The sequence below is a fragment of the Diaphorina citri genome, unplaced genomic scaffold, assembly GCF_000475195.1.
Source record: "Diaphorina citri unplaced genomic scaffold, Diaci psyllid genome assembly version 1.1 scaffold405, whole genome shotgun sequence".
Lineage (NCBI taxonomy): Eukaryota > Metazoa > Arthropoda > Insecta > Hemiptera > Psyllidae > Diaphorina > Diaphorina citri.
In genome coordinates this window covers 169,552-187,292 of record NW_007377840.1, presented here as the reverse complement: position 1 = coordinate 187,292, position 17,741 = coordinate 169,552, and the positions used below count along the sequence as shown (strand labels likewise).

The following is a 17,741-nucleotide window of genomic DNA, read 5'->3' as shown; positions in this document are numbered from 1 at the left end:
TGGGGGACACCTGAACGGATTGATTTCCATTCAGAATATTTTCCATCGTGTAAGATACGTTGCTTTCGTCCTCGCAGATATGAGTCTATCCAAGAAAGAGCATTATCGGATAGTCTCATGTGTTTTAAGGTTGCAAGGAGTACGTCAAAATCTACGGAATCAAAGGCTTTGCTCATGTCGAGCAGGACAAGAAAAATTACCTTGTCTGCATCAAGTGACAGACGTATGTCATCTGTCACTTTGACAAGAGCAGTGGCTGTACTATGACGCCTTCGAAAACCGGACTGGAAAAGATCTAAAACGTTCTGGTGTTCAGCAAAGTCAATAATTTGCCAAATAGCCAGCTTCTCCAGTGCCTTTGATAGTAATGGCAACAAGGATATGGGTCTGTAGTCATTGCAGGATGAAGGGCTTGTCACCTTTTGCAATGGAACTACATTTGCGGACTTCCATTCAGCAGGAAACACACCAGTGGATAATGATTTGTTGAAGATATGAGTGAGGGGTGGCAGGATGTAAGGCAACAGCATCCTTACCATTTCCCCATCCAAAAAGTAAAAAGGTATGTTGTGATTGACCATTGTTCTTGTTATGCATGTTAGTCTGATTGTTATGCTTGTTGTTATGCATGTTGGTCTGATTGTTATTGTTTCTATGCATGTTTGTTTTATGATTGTGATTTTGAGCTTTGTTATGATTGTTTGATGGAACTAGGTAGATTAGGGACACTTTCACTACTAGTGTGACTAGGTTTACTCAAAGTTTTAAACAACTTCTTATCAACAACATGCGACCTGAGCATTTGGCAAAGAGTACGTTTCCCTACTCTATTGAGATGTAGACCGTCCCTATTATAATTATTATTTTTTAACACTAGAGCAGGGTTAACATACATAACATTCTTCGCATCTAGAAGAGTATTTATTTTTACATTCAAAGCATGAATATGACTGTTGAATTCTACAGATTTTCTACGTGGACGTGGGGGTACTAAAATAAAGATCAGCTTACAGGTAGAAAACTTTTCCACTATCTGACCTAGGGAAGGCTCAATACTTGACCATGGTTTTTTAGTCCGTCCTTCCTTTATTATTACAATAGTAATAAAAAGGTATAAGGGACGGACTATTGTATTCGCTTCGGTGTCTGAACCAGGGAGGTCTTGAATGCTCCTAGACTTTGTGAGTCTCTTATATCCCTATGAAGAGAATTCCATAATCTAACTGCATAAAAAATTCTCGGAGGGACGGACCCAGCTTGTTACAAGTATAATTTGTGCCTGCAAACACGATAACCAAATCCTGTGAACCATGTTCACGCACTGCCACAGAACAAACATCTTGAATACCAGAACCCGATTTTGCATAACATTTTATATCATACGTGGCTGGAAATACTTTAACAAGCACAGATTCAAGATTGTGAACATGACTATCACCAATAACAGTCAATTTAATCTTAGCATCAGAACTAGTATTTTGTATACTACTACTACTACTACTACTACTACTACTACTACTACTACTACTACTACTACTACTACTACTACTACTACCACTACTATATCACTACAGGTGTATTGATGCGTTTTCTCAACGTCTCCAACTCCATCTTATCAGCAGCCCAGGAAGCTTCCATTGTGCTCCGCGATTTCCGCAGATTTTGAATCACGGTCTCAGATTCACTCAATTCCGCTTTGAGTGCAATTATTTCAGCTTCCAGTTGTTCCTTCTCTTGTTCCTTGGTCATGATGGTGGTGATTGCTGCGTCCCTTTCTTCCCGCAATGATAACCGTTTCTCAGATGGGTTGAATTGTGGTAGTGGTAGGCAGTCCGATGACGTCTCAGCACTCTCGGAAACAGTAGTCTTCCCACTAGTGGATGGTGGGGTACTGACTACTGATGGCTATTTTATTGGACTCAGCACTCTGGTCCTTTCTCGATGTCAAAGGAGTACTTCCTGACTTGGGAGAAAGAAAATTGCTTTCACTGATGGATTCTTTCACGTGGTTGTGAGTATAGTCTCCACCAATGATTTTGTCCTTCGGTTTGTTAGTGATTACATGTCCTGTGCATGTTTTAAGAATACAGGTCCAATGACAACCAGTGTTGCCAACAAGGTTTGAGTAACGGTATGAGTAACCGTCAAACAAAAGCCTGTATTTACCACTAACAGTAACTATTTTAAAATTGTCCATAAGTTGTCAAATGTTTAGGAAGTTGATAAAAATAATAACACAATAATAATAAAGAGTTTATCAAAAAGATATTTACAATATCATTGTCAAAAAGAAGAAAATTATATATACAATGTCAATGTTAAAATGGAAAATTGTCAATGTGTTAGTGAAAGGTCAACTAATGAATGAAATATTTACAAACGTGTGATACATCATATCAAAGGTCTTAAAGAACGTAGTACTTTGGTATAAGATTGTGCTCGATCCGTCAACCAGGGCCGGAGTTATGGCCTATTCAATTTTTCATATTTCCATGTTCATCTGCCAATAGGGGAAGCACCAAAAATGGGCAATTCATATGGATTGGTGATTTGTGCTTCAAATTGGTTCGACTAATGGGTCATATTGAAATTCAGACCCAAATGAAATTTAGACTTTCGGCCCTAAGGCCTCCGGGGGTGAAAATGGATGTTTCGAAATTTTATTTTTGGGACCTAATTTCAATATGAATCATTAGTGGGACCTATTTGAAACACAAATCACCAATCGATATGCATTTTCCATTTTTGGTGCTCCTCCTATTGGCGGGAGAACATGAAAATATGAAAATTTGAATAGATCATAACTCCGTCCCTGGTTGTCGAATCGAGCTCAAACTTGTACTGAAGTACTACGTTCTTTAAGACCTTTGATATGATGTATCACAAGTAGGGGGTTCTCATTTAAAATTTTAAAGTTGGGCCCCCTGGGATCGATCCTGGCTCCGGATAAAATTTGGCGACTATTTCAAAAAATGGTATTTGAAAAGATAAATCACTACCCTAAATTTCAGCTTCCCATCTTTAGCCGTTCAAAAAATATTCAGGGGTCCCCGGACTTTTGAAACACTCTGTATTTTAGATTAGACTATTCTCACGTAGGTATCTACTCGTCTCTCGGCACACGGTCGTAAGTCAACAAATAGACTATTCTCACGTAGGTATCTACTCGACTCTCGGCACACGGTCGTAAGTCAACAAAGAATGAAGCTATCTCTTTCTCACAATGAACTTCCATCAACTGTCTCAAGGCGAATACCGAGTCAACAAAGAATGAAGCTATCTCTTTCTCACAATGAACTTCCATCAACTGTCTCAAGGCGAATACCGCATTTGAAGTTCACTAGTTCCCAAAACTGACAAAACTTCTTGACAGGCTGTAGGTAACTTGTGTACTATTTCAATTTTAACCTTCTAGATGCGTACTAAAATGAAAAAAAAAGATGTCCAACTCTCTCACTTATCTGATATGTGTTTCAAGTTATCTGTATACTTCCTCTTATTGTTTTGCCTTGCCTTGCTGATGTCCAACTCTCTCACTTATCTGATATGTGTTTCAAGTTATCTGTATACTTCCTCTTATTGTTTTGCCTTGCCTTGCTCTGGTTTTGTTGTTTTGGTGGGGTTTTTTACAGCTGGATACCCTTCCTGCCAACCCTCCCCCCTCCCGATTTACCCGGACATTACGAATACACTGGCTTATGCACCCCTTAGGCTAGACACTATAGTTATAATTGTTATAAAACTTACCACTGTGGTTGCTGTAAAGTATATAACACAGAACTGGGATGGATATAAAGGTCTTCATTGCCTCTAACAGTTCGATACACTCCACTGTAATGTAGATATGCAGCATTCGAAAAAAAACCATTGGTGAGACATTTCAAAACAGCATTTGTATTTCCTGAAATCAGAATAAATAATTTGTAGTGAACATCATCGAAGGGAGAAGAGAGGGAGCACAAGGAAGAGGAAGACCCCCGACCAGTTATGTATATCGGGGGGATCTAACTTGAGTCCCGACTGTGATATCCGAATTGCGTCCCTAAGCTACCTGGGCTAGAACTATGTACTTTATATGTATACTTATCATAGTTTGAAGGTATACATGTAGTACAGGGTGACAAAAAAATACTGTACACAGCATTTTTTCAGTTTCCATCATGTATGTAGGTACCTACCTACAATTGATAACGTTAAAAATTCAACTGTACTTGTTCAGAAGTTACGTCAATGGAATGTTGCTATAAAAGGAGCTGTCACAAATGAGCAGTGACCAGTGTTATTATAGGGTTAGGTTAAACGCAAAAAAAAGAGCTTTCACAATATGAGCAGTGACCAGTGTTATTATAGGGTTAGGTTAAACGCAAAAAAAAGAGCTTTCACAATATGAGCAGTGACCAGTGTTATTATAGGGTTAGGTTAAACGCAAAAAAAAGAGCTTTCACAATATGAGCAGTGACCAGTGTTATTATAGGGTTAGGTTAAACGCAAAAAAAAGAGCTTTCACAATATGAGCAGTGACCAGTGTTATTATAGGGTTAGGTTAAATTCAAAAAGGAGCTTTCACAATTTGAGCAGTGACCAATGTTATTATAAGGTTAGGTTAAATGCAAAAAAGAGTTTTCACTATGAGCAGTGACCAGTGTTATTATAGGGTTAGGTTAAACGCAAAAAAAGAGCTTTCACAATATGAGCAGTGACCAGTGTTATTATAGGGTTAGGTTAAACGCAAAAAAAAGAGCTTTCACAATATGAGCAGTGACCAGTGTTATTATAGGGTTAGGTTAAACGCAAAAAAAAGAGCTTTCACAATATGAGCAGTGACCAGTGTTATTATAGGGTTAGGTTAAACGCAAAAAAAAGAGCTTTCACAATATGAGCAGTGACCAGTGTTATTATAGGGTTAGGTTAAACGCAAAAAAAAGAGCTTTCACAATATGAGCAGTGACCAGTGTTATTATAGGGTTAGGTTAAACGCAAAAAAAAGAGCTTTCACAATATGAGCAGTGACCAGTGTTATTATAGGGTTAGGTTAAACGCAAAAAAAAGAGCTTTCACAATATGAGCAGTGACCAGTGTTATTATAGGGTTAGGTTAAACGCAAAAAAAAGAGCTTTCACAATATGAGCAGTGACCAGTGTTATTATAGGGTTAGGTTAAACGCAAAAAAAAGAGCTTTCACAATATGAGCAGTGACCAGTGTTATTATAGGGTTAGGTTAAACGCAAAAAAAAGAGCTTTCACAATATGAGCAGTGACCAGTGTTATTATAGGGTTAGGTTAAACGCAAAAAAAAGAGCTTTCACAATATGAGCAGTGACCAGTGTTATTATAGGGTTAGGTTAAACGCAAAAAAAAGAGCTTTCACAATATGAGCAGTGACCAGTGTTATTATAGGGTTAGGTTAAACGCAAAAAAAAGAGCTTTCACAATATGAGCAGTGACCAGTGTTATTATAGGGTTAGGTTAAACGCAAAAAAAAGAGCTTTCACAATATGAGCAGTGACCAGTGTTATTATAGGGTTAGGTTAAACGCAAAAAAAAGAGCTTTCACAATATGAGCAGTGACCAGTGTTATTATAGGGTTAGGTTAAACGCAAAAAAAAGAGCTTTCACAATATGAGCAGTGACCAGTGTTATTATAGGGTTAGGTTAAACGCAAAAAAAAGAGCTTTCACAATATGAGCAGTGACCAGTGTTATTATAGGGTTAGGTTAAACGCAAAAAAAAGAGCTTTCACAATATGAGCAGTGACCAGTGTTATTATAGGGTTAGGTTAAACGCAAAAAAAAGAGCTTTCACAATATGAGCAGTGACCAGTGTTATTATAGGGTTAGGTTAAACGCAAAAAAAAGAGCTTTCACAATATGAGCAGTGACCAGTGTTATTATAGGGTTAGGTTAAACGCAAAAAAAAGAGCTTTCACAATATGAGCAGTGACCAGTGTTATTATAGGGTTAGGTTAAACGCAAAAAAAAGAGCTTTCACAATATGAGCAGTGACCAGTGTTATTATAGGGTTAGGTTAAACGCAAAATATTATTATTATTTGTATTTGTATTATATTCGTGAGTACTTACGAGGACTCGTAACAAGGGGTATACTGGATTTCTTTAGTAATAAGATCATCTGATTTTTCAACTCAGCTGCACGCTTGAGAACTTTGTAATTGAAAAAATACTTGTGACAAAATTGTTTTTTGTTCTCTTGCTTTTCATAAAATTTGAAAATGTTGAGCAACGTTAACAAATCTCCTTGTTCCACTTCAAAGTTCCGTCTCAGTACACGCGCTTTCAGCGAGAGAGCACCACTTGAAGGTTTGATGAAAATATCTTGGACTTGAAGGAGTGACAAAATAGAAGCGATCTCATCTGAACATTCAAAATCTCCTGTAAAAAAAAAAAAAAAAAAAAAAAAAATTGCTGGTTCTTGGGGGTTACTGGTTTCTAAACCTTGGGTCCCTTTTGGGTTTTGTCTCTCTGGAATGCTTTCTTTGATATATTTTCTTGCAATGGTATTATCGATTCCTTCTTTGACATCTTTTGTATCGCTTTCAAGGGTGATATGGTTTGTAGTTTTCTCTGCAATTTCTGGTCCACTTTGAGTTCCTTTAGTATGTTTTGCGCCGTTCGCAGTATTGCCTTCAATAAGCGTTTCCTCAGCACTATCTGTCCTGTTTAGAGTTCCTTTGATATTATCTAGAGTTCCTTTGATACCGTTTGCAGTTGTACGCCTTTCTTTTCCACTGTCTCGGGTATTTTGAGTTCCTTTAATATCTTCTTCGTCATCGTGGATTTCTTTCCCTCTGCCAGTATTTTGAGTCACTTTCCCATCTTCTAAAGTATTCTGAGTCGGTTTCCCATCCTTCCCGTTTTCGGCTTTCTTTCGCAAGCACGCTGCGGTGACGAAAGACCTTCCATCACAATGGCGGGGATTAGACAAACTCCCATTGTGCGAACTTAACAAGTGGAAATATTGTTTTCCATTGCATTGTTTGTTGAGAAGGGGTTTTGACAACACCACTCTTCTTGGCAGTAGAAATAGAGCTTGGAAAAGTTTGACACGAGTGGTATTAATTTTATTCATTTGTATATCTTGTTCATGTATTTCTTTTGTTTTAATTATGTGAATTATCTTGTTTGTTATGTTTTAGGTAAGTTCATTGAAGCACAGTATTTATTGAATTAAGTTCATCGAAGCAGAATATAATTATGTATTTATGTTTGTTAGAAACACAGTCAATTGGCAAACATAATATATTCTGAGTATTGTTTTTGTTATGTTATGTCATATTTCAAAGTTTAAACAAAATCATGGATATTTGTTCAATTGTGTTTTTATCAACTTCATTTTAAATACAATCAGATGTATATTTATTTAATATTATATTTTTGTCATTTTCATTTGGAACATTCGTATTGATACATGTATCTTTGGAGTTTGTTTAGGTATGTTTTTCTGTTATTTGAATTATTTGAAACACAACATATTGAACTGGTGGGATTAGGAAATGTTTTTCAAAAGTTCGTGTTTTCGAAAATTTGTTTTTTGTTGATACCTATTTGTATTATACAGTGTGCGAGAAAAACGGAAAAAGTTTTGTATTCATAAGATCATTATTATTATTTTTCCTTTTTTTTACTTTCCTTATCCTATAGGAAGGAAAGTAATGTAATCGGTTCAAAATTTCGATGGTCAGTTTTTAGTGCCAAAATGCGTTTTGAGGTCCCTAGAGCCTAAATACAAAGTTTGAGCCATTGGTCCGTGTGTGTGTCTGTGTGTCTGTCTGTAAACAAAATATCTCGAGAACGGTAAGAGCTAGAGACTTGAAATTTGGTATGTAGATGTCAAATGTGACAAGGATGCGACACGAAACTTTTGGTTAAGATCGGTGCAACGGTTGGCGGCATTTTACCGCTTTTTGGCGGTTTTCGGTGTAATTTAACAATATCTCGGGAACGGTATAAGCTAGAGAATTGAAATTTGGTATATAGTTCACAAATGTGACAAGGATGCAACACAAAAAGTTTGGTTCAGATAGGTGCTGTGGTTGGCGGTATTTTGACCGCTTTTGGCGGTTTTCGACCGTTTTTTGGCGGTTTTCAGCTATACCGACTAAACCGTTAGAGATATTGTAAAAGTTACAATAGAAAAACACCCAAATAAGTATCATCCAATAGGATAAGGAAAGTCGTTTGATCATCACACCAGATTTTTTTACCCTAGTACGTGCGTCGTGGCGCACACCCACACATACACACCCACCACACACAAACACCAATCACACACAAATACCCTTCACACCCACACAACACACGGTCGCGCTACGCGCTCCCTGACAAGTCTACAGGGTACGCCAAAAAAATACTGACAACGGCTCAGGGTAGGTAGATCTCATCATTTGCAACAAGGTTCTGTGGGTCTTTTTCCTAACTTCGGCTTCGTTTCCGAGAAATATCCAAAAACCACTTTGAAAAAAATGTAACCTTGGCAGAACCACAATGCACTGAACACATCTCCCTGGTATATGCCTCGTTTGAATGTCAGTTTTTCAGATTGCACATTGTTATTTGAAAAAAATGTAACCTTGTGTCAGTTTTTAGGCTATAACTTTTTCATTTTTATTGATAAACTGTTTTTGTTAAAACCACGAGCCAGAGCACTAAGTAGTTCCGGAGATATAGAGGCGCAAAAATCGCAATTTTTTTACTCATTCACTCACTCACTCATCAAAATGTTGAGGCACTTCCCGATGTAGTAGAAACTTGAAATTAGGCAGGATGATAGATCTTGATGAGTAAGTAAAGGGAAAAATCTGAAATTCGGCAAAAGTTGCACTGGGCGCCGCCCACAGGGCCGCCGCCTCGTCCGAGCTCATCGTCAACAATATCCTATCTCACCTCGTCCGAGCTCATCTCAGCCCTGTACATAAACACAGCCTGAGTCCATTCAACACTTGTCATCTGGTTGTACTGTCTTGGCCCCTAAGGAATATACAAATCGACACAATTTGGTGGGGAACATAATTCACCAAGAGTAGATGAAGAAAGCAACATCCAGCAACAAGACGCCCATTCCCCATTACCTATACAAACCAATGCCTATTGTTGAAGAACGCTAGGCATTTCATGGAATGAAAAGTAGGTACATATACTGAGCGTTCGAATTGATGTTTCTAATATTTATTTTTGGGTCTGTATTTCTGATAGACATGCCGCACTGATAGACATGTCAGGGAGCGCGAGCGTGTGTGTGTGTGTGTGTGTGTGTGTGTGTGTGTGTGTGGCGTTCTTCAACAATATGAAAATGTACCTACTTTTCATGGAATGAAAAGTAGGTACATATACTGAGCGTTCGAATTGATGTTTCTAATATTTATTTTTGGGTCTGTACCTATTTCTGATAGACATGCCGCACTGATAGACATGTCAGGGAGCGCGAGCGTGTGTGTGTGTGTGTGTGTGTGTGTGTGTGTGTGTGTGTGTGTGTGTGTGTGTGTGTGTGTGTGTGTGTGTGTGTGTGTGTGTGTGTGTGTGTGTGTGTGTGTGTGTGTGTGTGTGTGTGTGTGTGTGTGTGTGTGTGTGTGTGTGTGTGTGTGTGTGTGTGTGTGTGTGTGTGTGTGTGTGTGTGTGTGTGTGTGTGTGTGTGTGTGTGTGTGTGTGTGTGTGTGTGTGTGTGTGTGTGTGTGTGTGTGTGTGTGTGTGTGTGTGTGTGTGTGTGGTCCCATACAAAGGGCGGATCAACCACTAGTTACACTAGTACATACATAGGTACCTACCTTGAGAATTTTCTTGAGCAATCCCATTAAAATGTCGGTGAAAATTGTTCTCTCATGTACTTCATCCAACATAATAACAGAATATTTCCTCAACAGAGGATCTGTCATCATTTCTCGCATCAAGATTCCCTCCGTCATGTATTTAATTTTTGTCACATCTTCAGTAGTACAATCATCAAATCTAATGGTATAGCCAACAGTGTGACCTAAAGTTGTTCTCAATTCTTCAGACACTCTGTTTGCTAAGCTTGTTACTGAGATTCGTCTTGGTTCAGTGATGCCTATGAGCTTGGTATCATAACACCAACCGGCTTCAAGTAGATACTGAAAGAAGGAAAAAAAAACCTTGTGAAACATCACATCACATTTCACATCTTTCTTTCTTTTTTTTTTTTTTTTTTTTTTTTTTTTTGTAACCTTGTGTCAGTTTTTAGGCTATAACTTTTTCATTTTTATTGATAAACTGTTTTTGTTAAAACCACGAGCCAGAGCACAAAATTTTGATCCGAATAAACCTGATCTTCGATTTCCAAAATTCAGTTTTGATGTTTTTTCAAGCTAGATAAAGATTTAACTTGTTATGTCCAATTTTTACGTTAAGAAACACGCGGTTTTTGTCTGAAAAATTTTTGGAGCAGAGGTCCCCATCTTTCAGGAAAACTTGCTCTTTGTTCAAGGATCAGAATGAGACCTTATTGGCCTTTTTCAGTCACGTAGCGAAACAACCACTTAACTATCTGAAATCATTCACAAAAACGTCTTCGGGTATCTTGAATGCTACGAGTAACTTAATAATTAAACTTTAATATATGTATTAAAAACCAGTCGAACAAACTAAAACACCTCTTCTCTTATTTGATCAAACGGGGACCACTCTTATGACACGTCTGTTCATCCACACCAGGACACCGAAATAAATCTAATCTAGATTAAACTTTAATTATTGATGTGAAGTCAGCCACAGATTGAATTTTTTTCTTAGCCGCCATTTTGAATCAGGATGGAATGTGACAATTTTAAGTAGCCTATGTCACCCTGAGTACTCTTCTTCTAAATTTCATCAAAATCGGTCGAGCCGTTTTCTCGTGAAAAGAGGACAACCAAAGGTCTATTTAGCGTAACAAACCGACATACACACATACATACAGAAATTTTTCTGATATGATTTTTGGAATCATGGATGCATAAAGAGTAAGAATAACTAAAAATTTCACGATTCTAAGCAATTGGTCTAATAGACAGAGGAGGTCCACTTTGCAATAATTAGGGTAAACGATTTATCTTTTGCACAGGATCGTTAGGTATGGTGGGTATATTTCGCGAAACGCAAAAATGAATGAATAGTCGATTGTACATGAAATTTTTCCTAGAATAATAATATGTTAAATATGTAATAAAAAAAATAGCGGTTTTCATTTGAAATTCCAAAGTTGGTACCAAGTTCGCGGATTTTGCGAACTCTGTTAAATATGTAATAAAAAAAATAGCGGTTTTCATTTGAAATTCCAAAGTTGGTACCAAGTTCGCGGATTTTGCGAACTCGTTCGCGAATTCGCAAAAAAAAAAATCTTTGCAAAAATCAAAGAAATACGTTTTTTTTTTCGAAAACATCAACAGATTCGGAGCAATTTGAGTGGGTCATACATTGGTGGACACCCTGTATATAAAATAGCCCTTGTAGGCGTATATTTTCAGTCCTTAAAAAAAGGTAGTACTTTAGTACAAGTTTGAACTCGATTCAATAATCAGCGCCGAAGTTATGTATGGAATATTCAATTTTTCACTTTTCCATGTTCTTCCGCCAACAGGGGAAGCACCAAAAATGGGAAATTTGTTTTGATTGGTGATTTGTGCTTCTAATGAGACCCACTAATGATTCGTAATCATAATATTCATATATATTTTTTTTTAAGAGGTTTGACAGAGGGAACTGTAACTTCTATGGTCTTATCGTCCCGAAATCGAAGAGAGAAGGAAGACAGGATAGGAAAAAGCCAGCCGTTCCGAGAACGAACATTATCCCATCAGGATAAAATCCGCCCCGGGCGGAATTTTTTGAAATCAACCCCAATCAGATTGCTTGATCCGAAGTTAATCCAAATACGCTCACTTGTGGCCTCGGCCATCAATGATCTACTAGTGTGGTTGCTTGTCCAAAGATAGTCTATTCGTACTCAATCTACAAGCATCCCCCTATTTGGGTTCTGGGGCACTCTATTCGGGTTTTGGGGCACTCTATTCGGGTTCTGGGCCGATTTCTATTTCACTTCGGGGGGGCGGCTTTTGTACTACAGGGTTGGGGTCGTTCCAGGGTTGTATTTCGGCCGAGCCGAACACGAGATAGAATAGATTGGTGACCGCCAGAATTATGAACGTGAGCCAAAACACGAGCCTCCATTCCGACATTGTACTCTGAAATGAAAATTGGAGTTAAATATAATGGAGCAACCTCCGTGGCCGAGTGGGTATCACACTAGGCTTGCACGTAGGAGGCCCGGGTTCGATTCCCGGCGGGGCCGCAGTTTTTTTTCGGCTCTGTGCTTGGCGTTCAGGGTGCACTTGGCCTCGTGAAGACAATTGAGTGGCTACTTTTATTGAGTAGCGACCAGTGGCGGCATTACAAGTCAAAGAAACGAGCGATGATAAATATGATGATTGAGTAAATAAACGACTTGTAATACTGTGATACCTACAAAGTTGTGAAAAAGCTCTCTGCTTTACCACAAAGATTCATGATTTGATTTTTTGAAATGTGCGGAAAAAACCCGCCTACCTTGTACCTAAGCGCTAAGTCGCGGATTCGACTCCCGCCTGGGGGGGGGGAACTTTATCGTGAACAAAGCTTCGTTGTTACTGTTCCCTCTATCAAGAGATCAAGATCATCATACCTCACTATGCCAATACAAGATAGATGTTGTAAAACATAAGAAAACAACAGTTGTACCTACAAAATTATGTTTGCTTTGTTTTGGGTTAGGGTACGTAAAATAGAAGAGGAAATAAAATCCAGGAATTGAGAGGTCAAATCCCGAAAATCACTAAAAATAAATTCCCTGAATTCAAGACTCTAAAATAAAAATCAAATCATTACTCTTTGTGGTAAAGCAGAGAGCTTTTTCACAACTTTGTGGATATCACAGTATTACACGTCTTTGATTTACTCAATTATCATATTTATCACCACTCGTTTCTTTGACTTGTAATGCCGCCATTGGTCGCTACTCGATTAAAGTAGCTACTCAATTGTCCTCACGAGGCTGAGTGCACCCCGAACTCCTAGCACAGAGCCGAAAAAAAAACCTCGGCCCCGCCGGGAATCGAACCCGTAATCGAATGGGAATGTATGTGCAATATTAAACTGTTGAGATAATGGGACGGTTGAGATAACTGTTGAGATAACGGTGCAATATTAAACTGTTGAGATAATGGGACTACATGTCCTAATTCGACAGTCTAAATAAAGCACTAATATCTAATATCTAGTATGTATTGAGAAAGCATGCTGACAAGCGCGGGGGGGGGGGGTAAGAAGAAGAAGAAGAAGAAGACGATGATTTGTTATTTTGATATTTACTTGACAAATATTACCTGTACACATGTCCAGACCTTACTCTACCGGCTCTCCCTGCCCGCTGAACTGCAGAAGCCTTGGAGATGGGAACCACCACTAAAGAGTTTGTCAGTGTGTTAGGATTAAACCATCGAGCTTTGACAAACCCAGGGTCTATTACATAAACAATCCCAGGAATCGTAATTGAAGTCTCAGCAATGTTAGTTGCAATCACAATCTTCCTCATAGCTCGTGGTGTAGGTCGAAATACTTTGATTTGTTCATTGTTGGGAAGTGAGCCGTGCATGGGTAATATCAATAGCTTGAGGTCCTCCCTCTGATTATGATATTGTTTGAGAATGCCTATAATGTGCTCTATCTGTTCTAGTCCAATCACAAACGCCAGAATGTCACCTACAGGCATGCTCTCATGAATTTTAATAGCCGTGTCTACAACACCTTGTACATAATTGACCACAGGGTCATTGGAATAATACACAGACACAGGGTACAGATGTCCCTTTACACTGAGTATTGTAGCATTACTCGATGCACTTATATTGTAGAACTGACAAATCTCTTCAGCATCCACTGTGGCAGATGAAATGATCAGTTTCAATTGAGTTCTTTTCTGAAACATTCAACAACCATAATAATATTTCATTTCTTTATTATTTTTATTATTATTATTTTATTTTTAGAAGATTTACAGGGTGAACACGAAAACGTTACCCCAATCTATGCCAATGGAGAAGAACAGCTCAGACATCTGATAGAATTGGTGTCAAATTTCAGTCAGAGCATTTGCATGAGTTTCGGTCTCGAGAAATGTAATGTGTTGCATGTCAAGAAAGGAAAAGTGTGCGAGCCTTTCAACATGACCTTATCAAATGATGTTACAATTAGCTGCTTAAACGAGGACGAACACTATAAATACCTTGGTCTTCAGCAGCAAATCAAAATCAACGACTCGGACATGAAAATGCAATATGAAAAACAATTCATCTGGTAGAGGAATCTTCAGAGATGCAGCTGGTTTCTCTGTCAACTGTCCATCTGAGATGGCAGAGTTCGTTGGCGATGGATGATTGTATTGTGTGGTGGCGAGTGTTGCGGAAGAGTTCATTCTTGTGACAGGAGCCGAGTAAACGTGATAATGTTTCCTTCTCTGCGCAGCTGGGCTGGTGACACAGGGTAATACCCATATTGCCCTCCCTGTAGGGCATTAAACAAGGTATTTTTTTTTTTTAAAAAAAGCTGACATTTTCAGTGCTGTTGTCCATTTGCTTGATGACAATATTTGTTTATCAATAAGGAGATGTGCATAAAAAAAGCTGACATTTTCAGTGCTGTTGTCCATTTGCTTGATGACAATATTTGTTTATCAATAAGGAGATGTGCAAAAAAAAAAGCTGACATTTTCAGTGCTGTTGTCCATTTGCTTGATGACAATATTTGTTTATCAATAAGGAGATGTGCATTATCTGTACGTGTAGATTAAACTACATTTAACTATCAAACCTCCAAAGATGAAAATGAAAAAATTGTCTGCCAGCTTAATGAATAATCCAAAATCATTCTGTCAAATGATATCCTATTTCACCATTTATCCTGGAGACTTGAACACTAGTGTGGTGGAAAAGGATTAGACAGGTAAGTTCTATCAGTTACAGGGTTCATGCTAACCATCTGGTCTGTTATGTATAGAACTTTACTCTTTATAATAATAACACTTGTTTGTGACAGATCATTTGTGACAGCTCCTTTTTGTAGCATTTTTATGGCTTCTGAGCTAGTACCTACCGCAAATAGACCTAAAACACATCACATGCACTGCTTGAGATGTTATGATTATGACATTTTGATGTCAGAAGAAGTTGCTCTACAGACCAAGTTTAAGTTAACTTTCAGGTGAAAATTTTGCAGGGCTCTATTCCTTACCTTGAAGCAACTTTGTACTTCACATTAAAAAATTTGTACTTCACATTATTTTTATATTAATGGGTATCATTATTATTTTCTCATTTGCTTGCAGACAAAAACAATGTCTCTACTAAGTGACTACCAAGTTATTCATGCTATTGGTTCTGGCTCTTTTGGTACTTGCTACAAAGTAAGACATAAGCATACCAATAAATATTTTGTCTGGAAAGTTATTGACTATGGAGATATGTCAGAAGAGAAGAAAAAGGTAAGATTACCCAAGTTACTAAGTAAATGGAGAAGTTGCATTTGGGTACAAATTAAGGTAATTATGCAGAAGTCACGTTCGTGGAAAAGAAAAGCTCCTTTTTGTATTTAACCTAACTCTATAATAACACTAATCACTGCTCTAATTGTGAAAACTCTTTCTTGCGTTTAATCTAACCCTATAATAACACTGGTCACTGCTCGTTTGTGCCAGTTCCTTTGGTAGCAATATTTCACGGACGTGACTTCTGCACTGTTTAATCTAACCCTATAATAACACTGGTCACTGCTCGTTTGTGCCAGTTCCTTTGGTAGCAATATTTCACGGACGTGACTTCTGCACAAGTACCAAAATGGTTCATGAAAGTTTTATTCTTATGTAAAAAGTTGTGAAAAATCCAAATCTAAAAAGACTCCAAAAAAGTAATTGAAAAAGACAAAATTTAATTTTCATTTTCAATTGTAAAAAAAAAAAAAAAAAAAAAAAAAAAAAAAAAAAAAAAAAAAAAAAAAAAAAAAAAAAAAAGGATAGGTAGGTGGCTGCTGCATGGAATATTGTATCCTTCCTACCCCACCTTAGTATGTCTCTCAGGATGGACAAGAAGATATACAATACATAAGTACATGGAATTTGTACTGACATATATAAAGATCTTTGATTATTATTATTATTTACGTGTTATTTGGAAAGTTGAATTATTTAAAGAAAGAAATATAAATGTTGTGTTTCAGGTTTCATAGGATTCACTCATTTACATTAATATGTTGCCCAGAAGGGAGCTTTGCTTGAGACAGTTGACATCATTGTATATGGGAGCGTATGCCATGATGTCAGGGTTTGAAATAAAATTTTACCAATATGTTTTATATTGATTCATCTCGGGATCTGAAAGTTGTAGGTAGAAGAAAAAGAAAATTGATTCAATTCTTCATTGTCATGGCTTCTGAACTAGTACCAAATATTGTTATAAAGTATATGAATATTTGTTTGTTTTTTAGTTGCTGGTATCTGAAGTAAATGTGTTAAGTGAACTGGACAGTGAGTACATAGTCAAATATCATGATAGAATTATTGATCCTGATATTACTACCCTGTATATTATCATGGAATATTGTGCTGGTGGAGATTTAGCCTCATTGATCAAGAAATGCAAAAGGTATAATAACAACTCAGAGGTGCTGGGTTCGAATCTCAGTCAGGGCAGCAATTTTCTAACCAAACTTTTCTGTTCTTGGATAGGCATGGATGTAAAAGAATGCGTCTTGAAATAATGCAAAAACGGTACGAGGGTACAATTAAAACTAATATTAATAAATAAATAAAATTGTACTTCAGAAAGTTTTTCCAGTAATCTAGCTCGTGTTGACACAGCACCTAAATGTGAAGTATTGTGTCTCTTCTCACCCAACTGATCAGGTACATACGAGAGTCTAATGTAAGTAACACTTGTTTCATTGCTACGAAATAAAAACTACAATCGTGAGTTATAGCGGAACAAACAAATGCAAAACTGTCGAGTTGAAACATATAAGTAACTTTTTTTTTTTGCCGTCCTTCCTTTATTATTACGATAGTAATAAAAAAAGGTATAGTGCACGGGCTATTGTATTCGCTTCGGTGTCGTCTGTCTGTTCCCATAGAAGGACTTATCCAAACCTGGTCGACCTATATATCAAATTAAAGGTCTTTTTACCAGGAACATGAAAGTGGTGGTGCAAATTTTGTTCAGACTAAAAAGCCAAAAAAAAGCTGGTTTTAGGGGGATTTTTTCACATTTTCTTACACAAATGAGCTCTGATCTTGAAATTTGTCGCGAAGACCTATGAACTCAAAGCGAGAAAGTTTTAGATAACACTTCAGAAGTTAATTCCAAATTATGTAGTGCTTATTTCGTTTAGGTATGATATAAAGGAAGGAGGATATTAATATTAGGACAGGTCCATCATGTTACTTAGATATTCCTTAACAGAGTGAGGTAGTATCTAGTTTCAATGTTGGAACACTTTACCTATTTCATTCTCATAGCCATCATAATAGTCATCATCAATAGTTTCCATATCTCTCCGTGGGATCAGAAAGAAGGCAAGAGGTAGTAAAGAACTTCTTGTGATTGACACAATAGTGACAAAACATGCAAAAGAGAAGAATCGAAATCCGCAACGCGTACAATCTGAATTCATTTTTTACTTTTTATCTCTAGTTTGCACGTTTATATTATACTTT

At 37.4% G+C, this 17,741-nt stretch overlaps 2 protein-coding genes across 2 annotated transcripts in view; one reads left to right on the top strand and one right to left on the bottom strand.

The window, feature by feature from the left end:
* Positions 1 to 1,560: 1,560 nt before the first annotated feature.
* On the bottom strand, positions 1,561 to 14,453 carry LOC113467110 (probable ATP-dependent RNA helicase DHX35). Its single transcript, XM_026823107.1, has 4 exons — positions 14,265 to 14,453; positions 13,389 to 13,958; positions 9,778 to 10,101; positions 1,561 to 1,866 (listed from the first exon to the last, which is right to left on the bottom strand). The coding sequence occupies exons 1-4, from the start codon at positions 14,451 to 14,453 to the stop codon at positions 1,561 to 1,563; spliced, it is 1,389 nt and encodes a 462-aa protein (XP_026678908.1).
* Positions 14,454 to 14,734: 281 nt separating this feature from the next.
* The window catches only part of LOC113467109 (serine/threonine-protein kinase phg2), a 27,058-nt gene continuing 24,051 nt past the window's right edge, over positions 14,735 to 17,741 (top strand). The window contains exons 1-3 of the mRNA XM_026823106.1: positions 14,735 to 14,980; positions 15,363 to 15,518; positions 16,517 to 16,674. Of these exons, the coding sequence (XP_026678907.1) occupies positions 15,372 to 15,518; positions 16,517 to 16,674 (305 nt within the window). The 5' untranslated portion in view covers positions 14,735 to 14,980; positions 15,363 to 15,371. The remainder of the gene's footprint in view (positions 14,981 to 15,362; positions 15,519 to 16,516; positions 16,675 to 17,741) is intronic.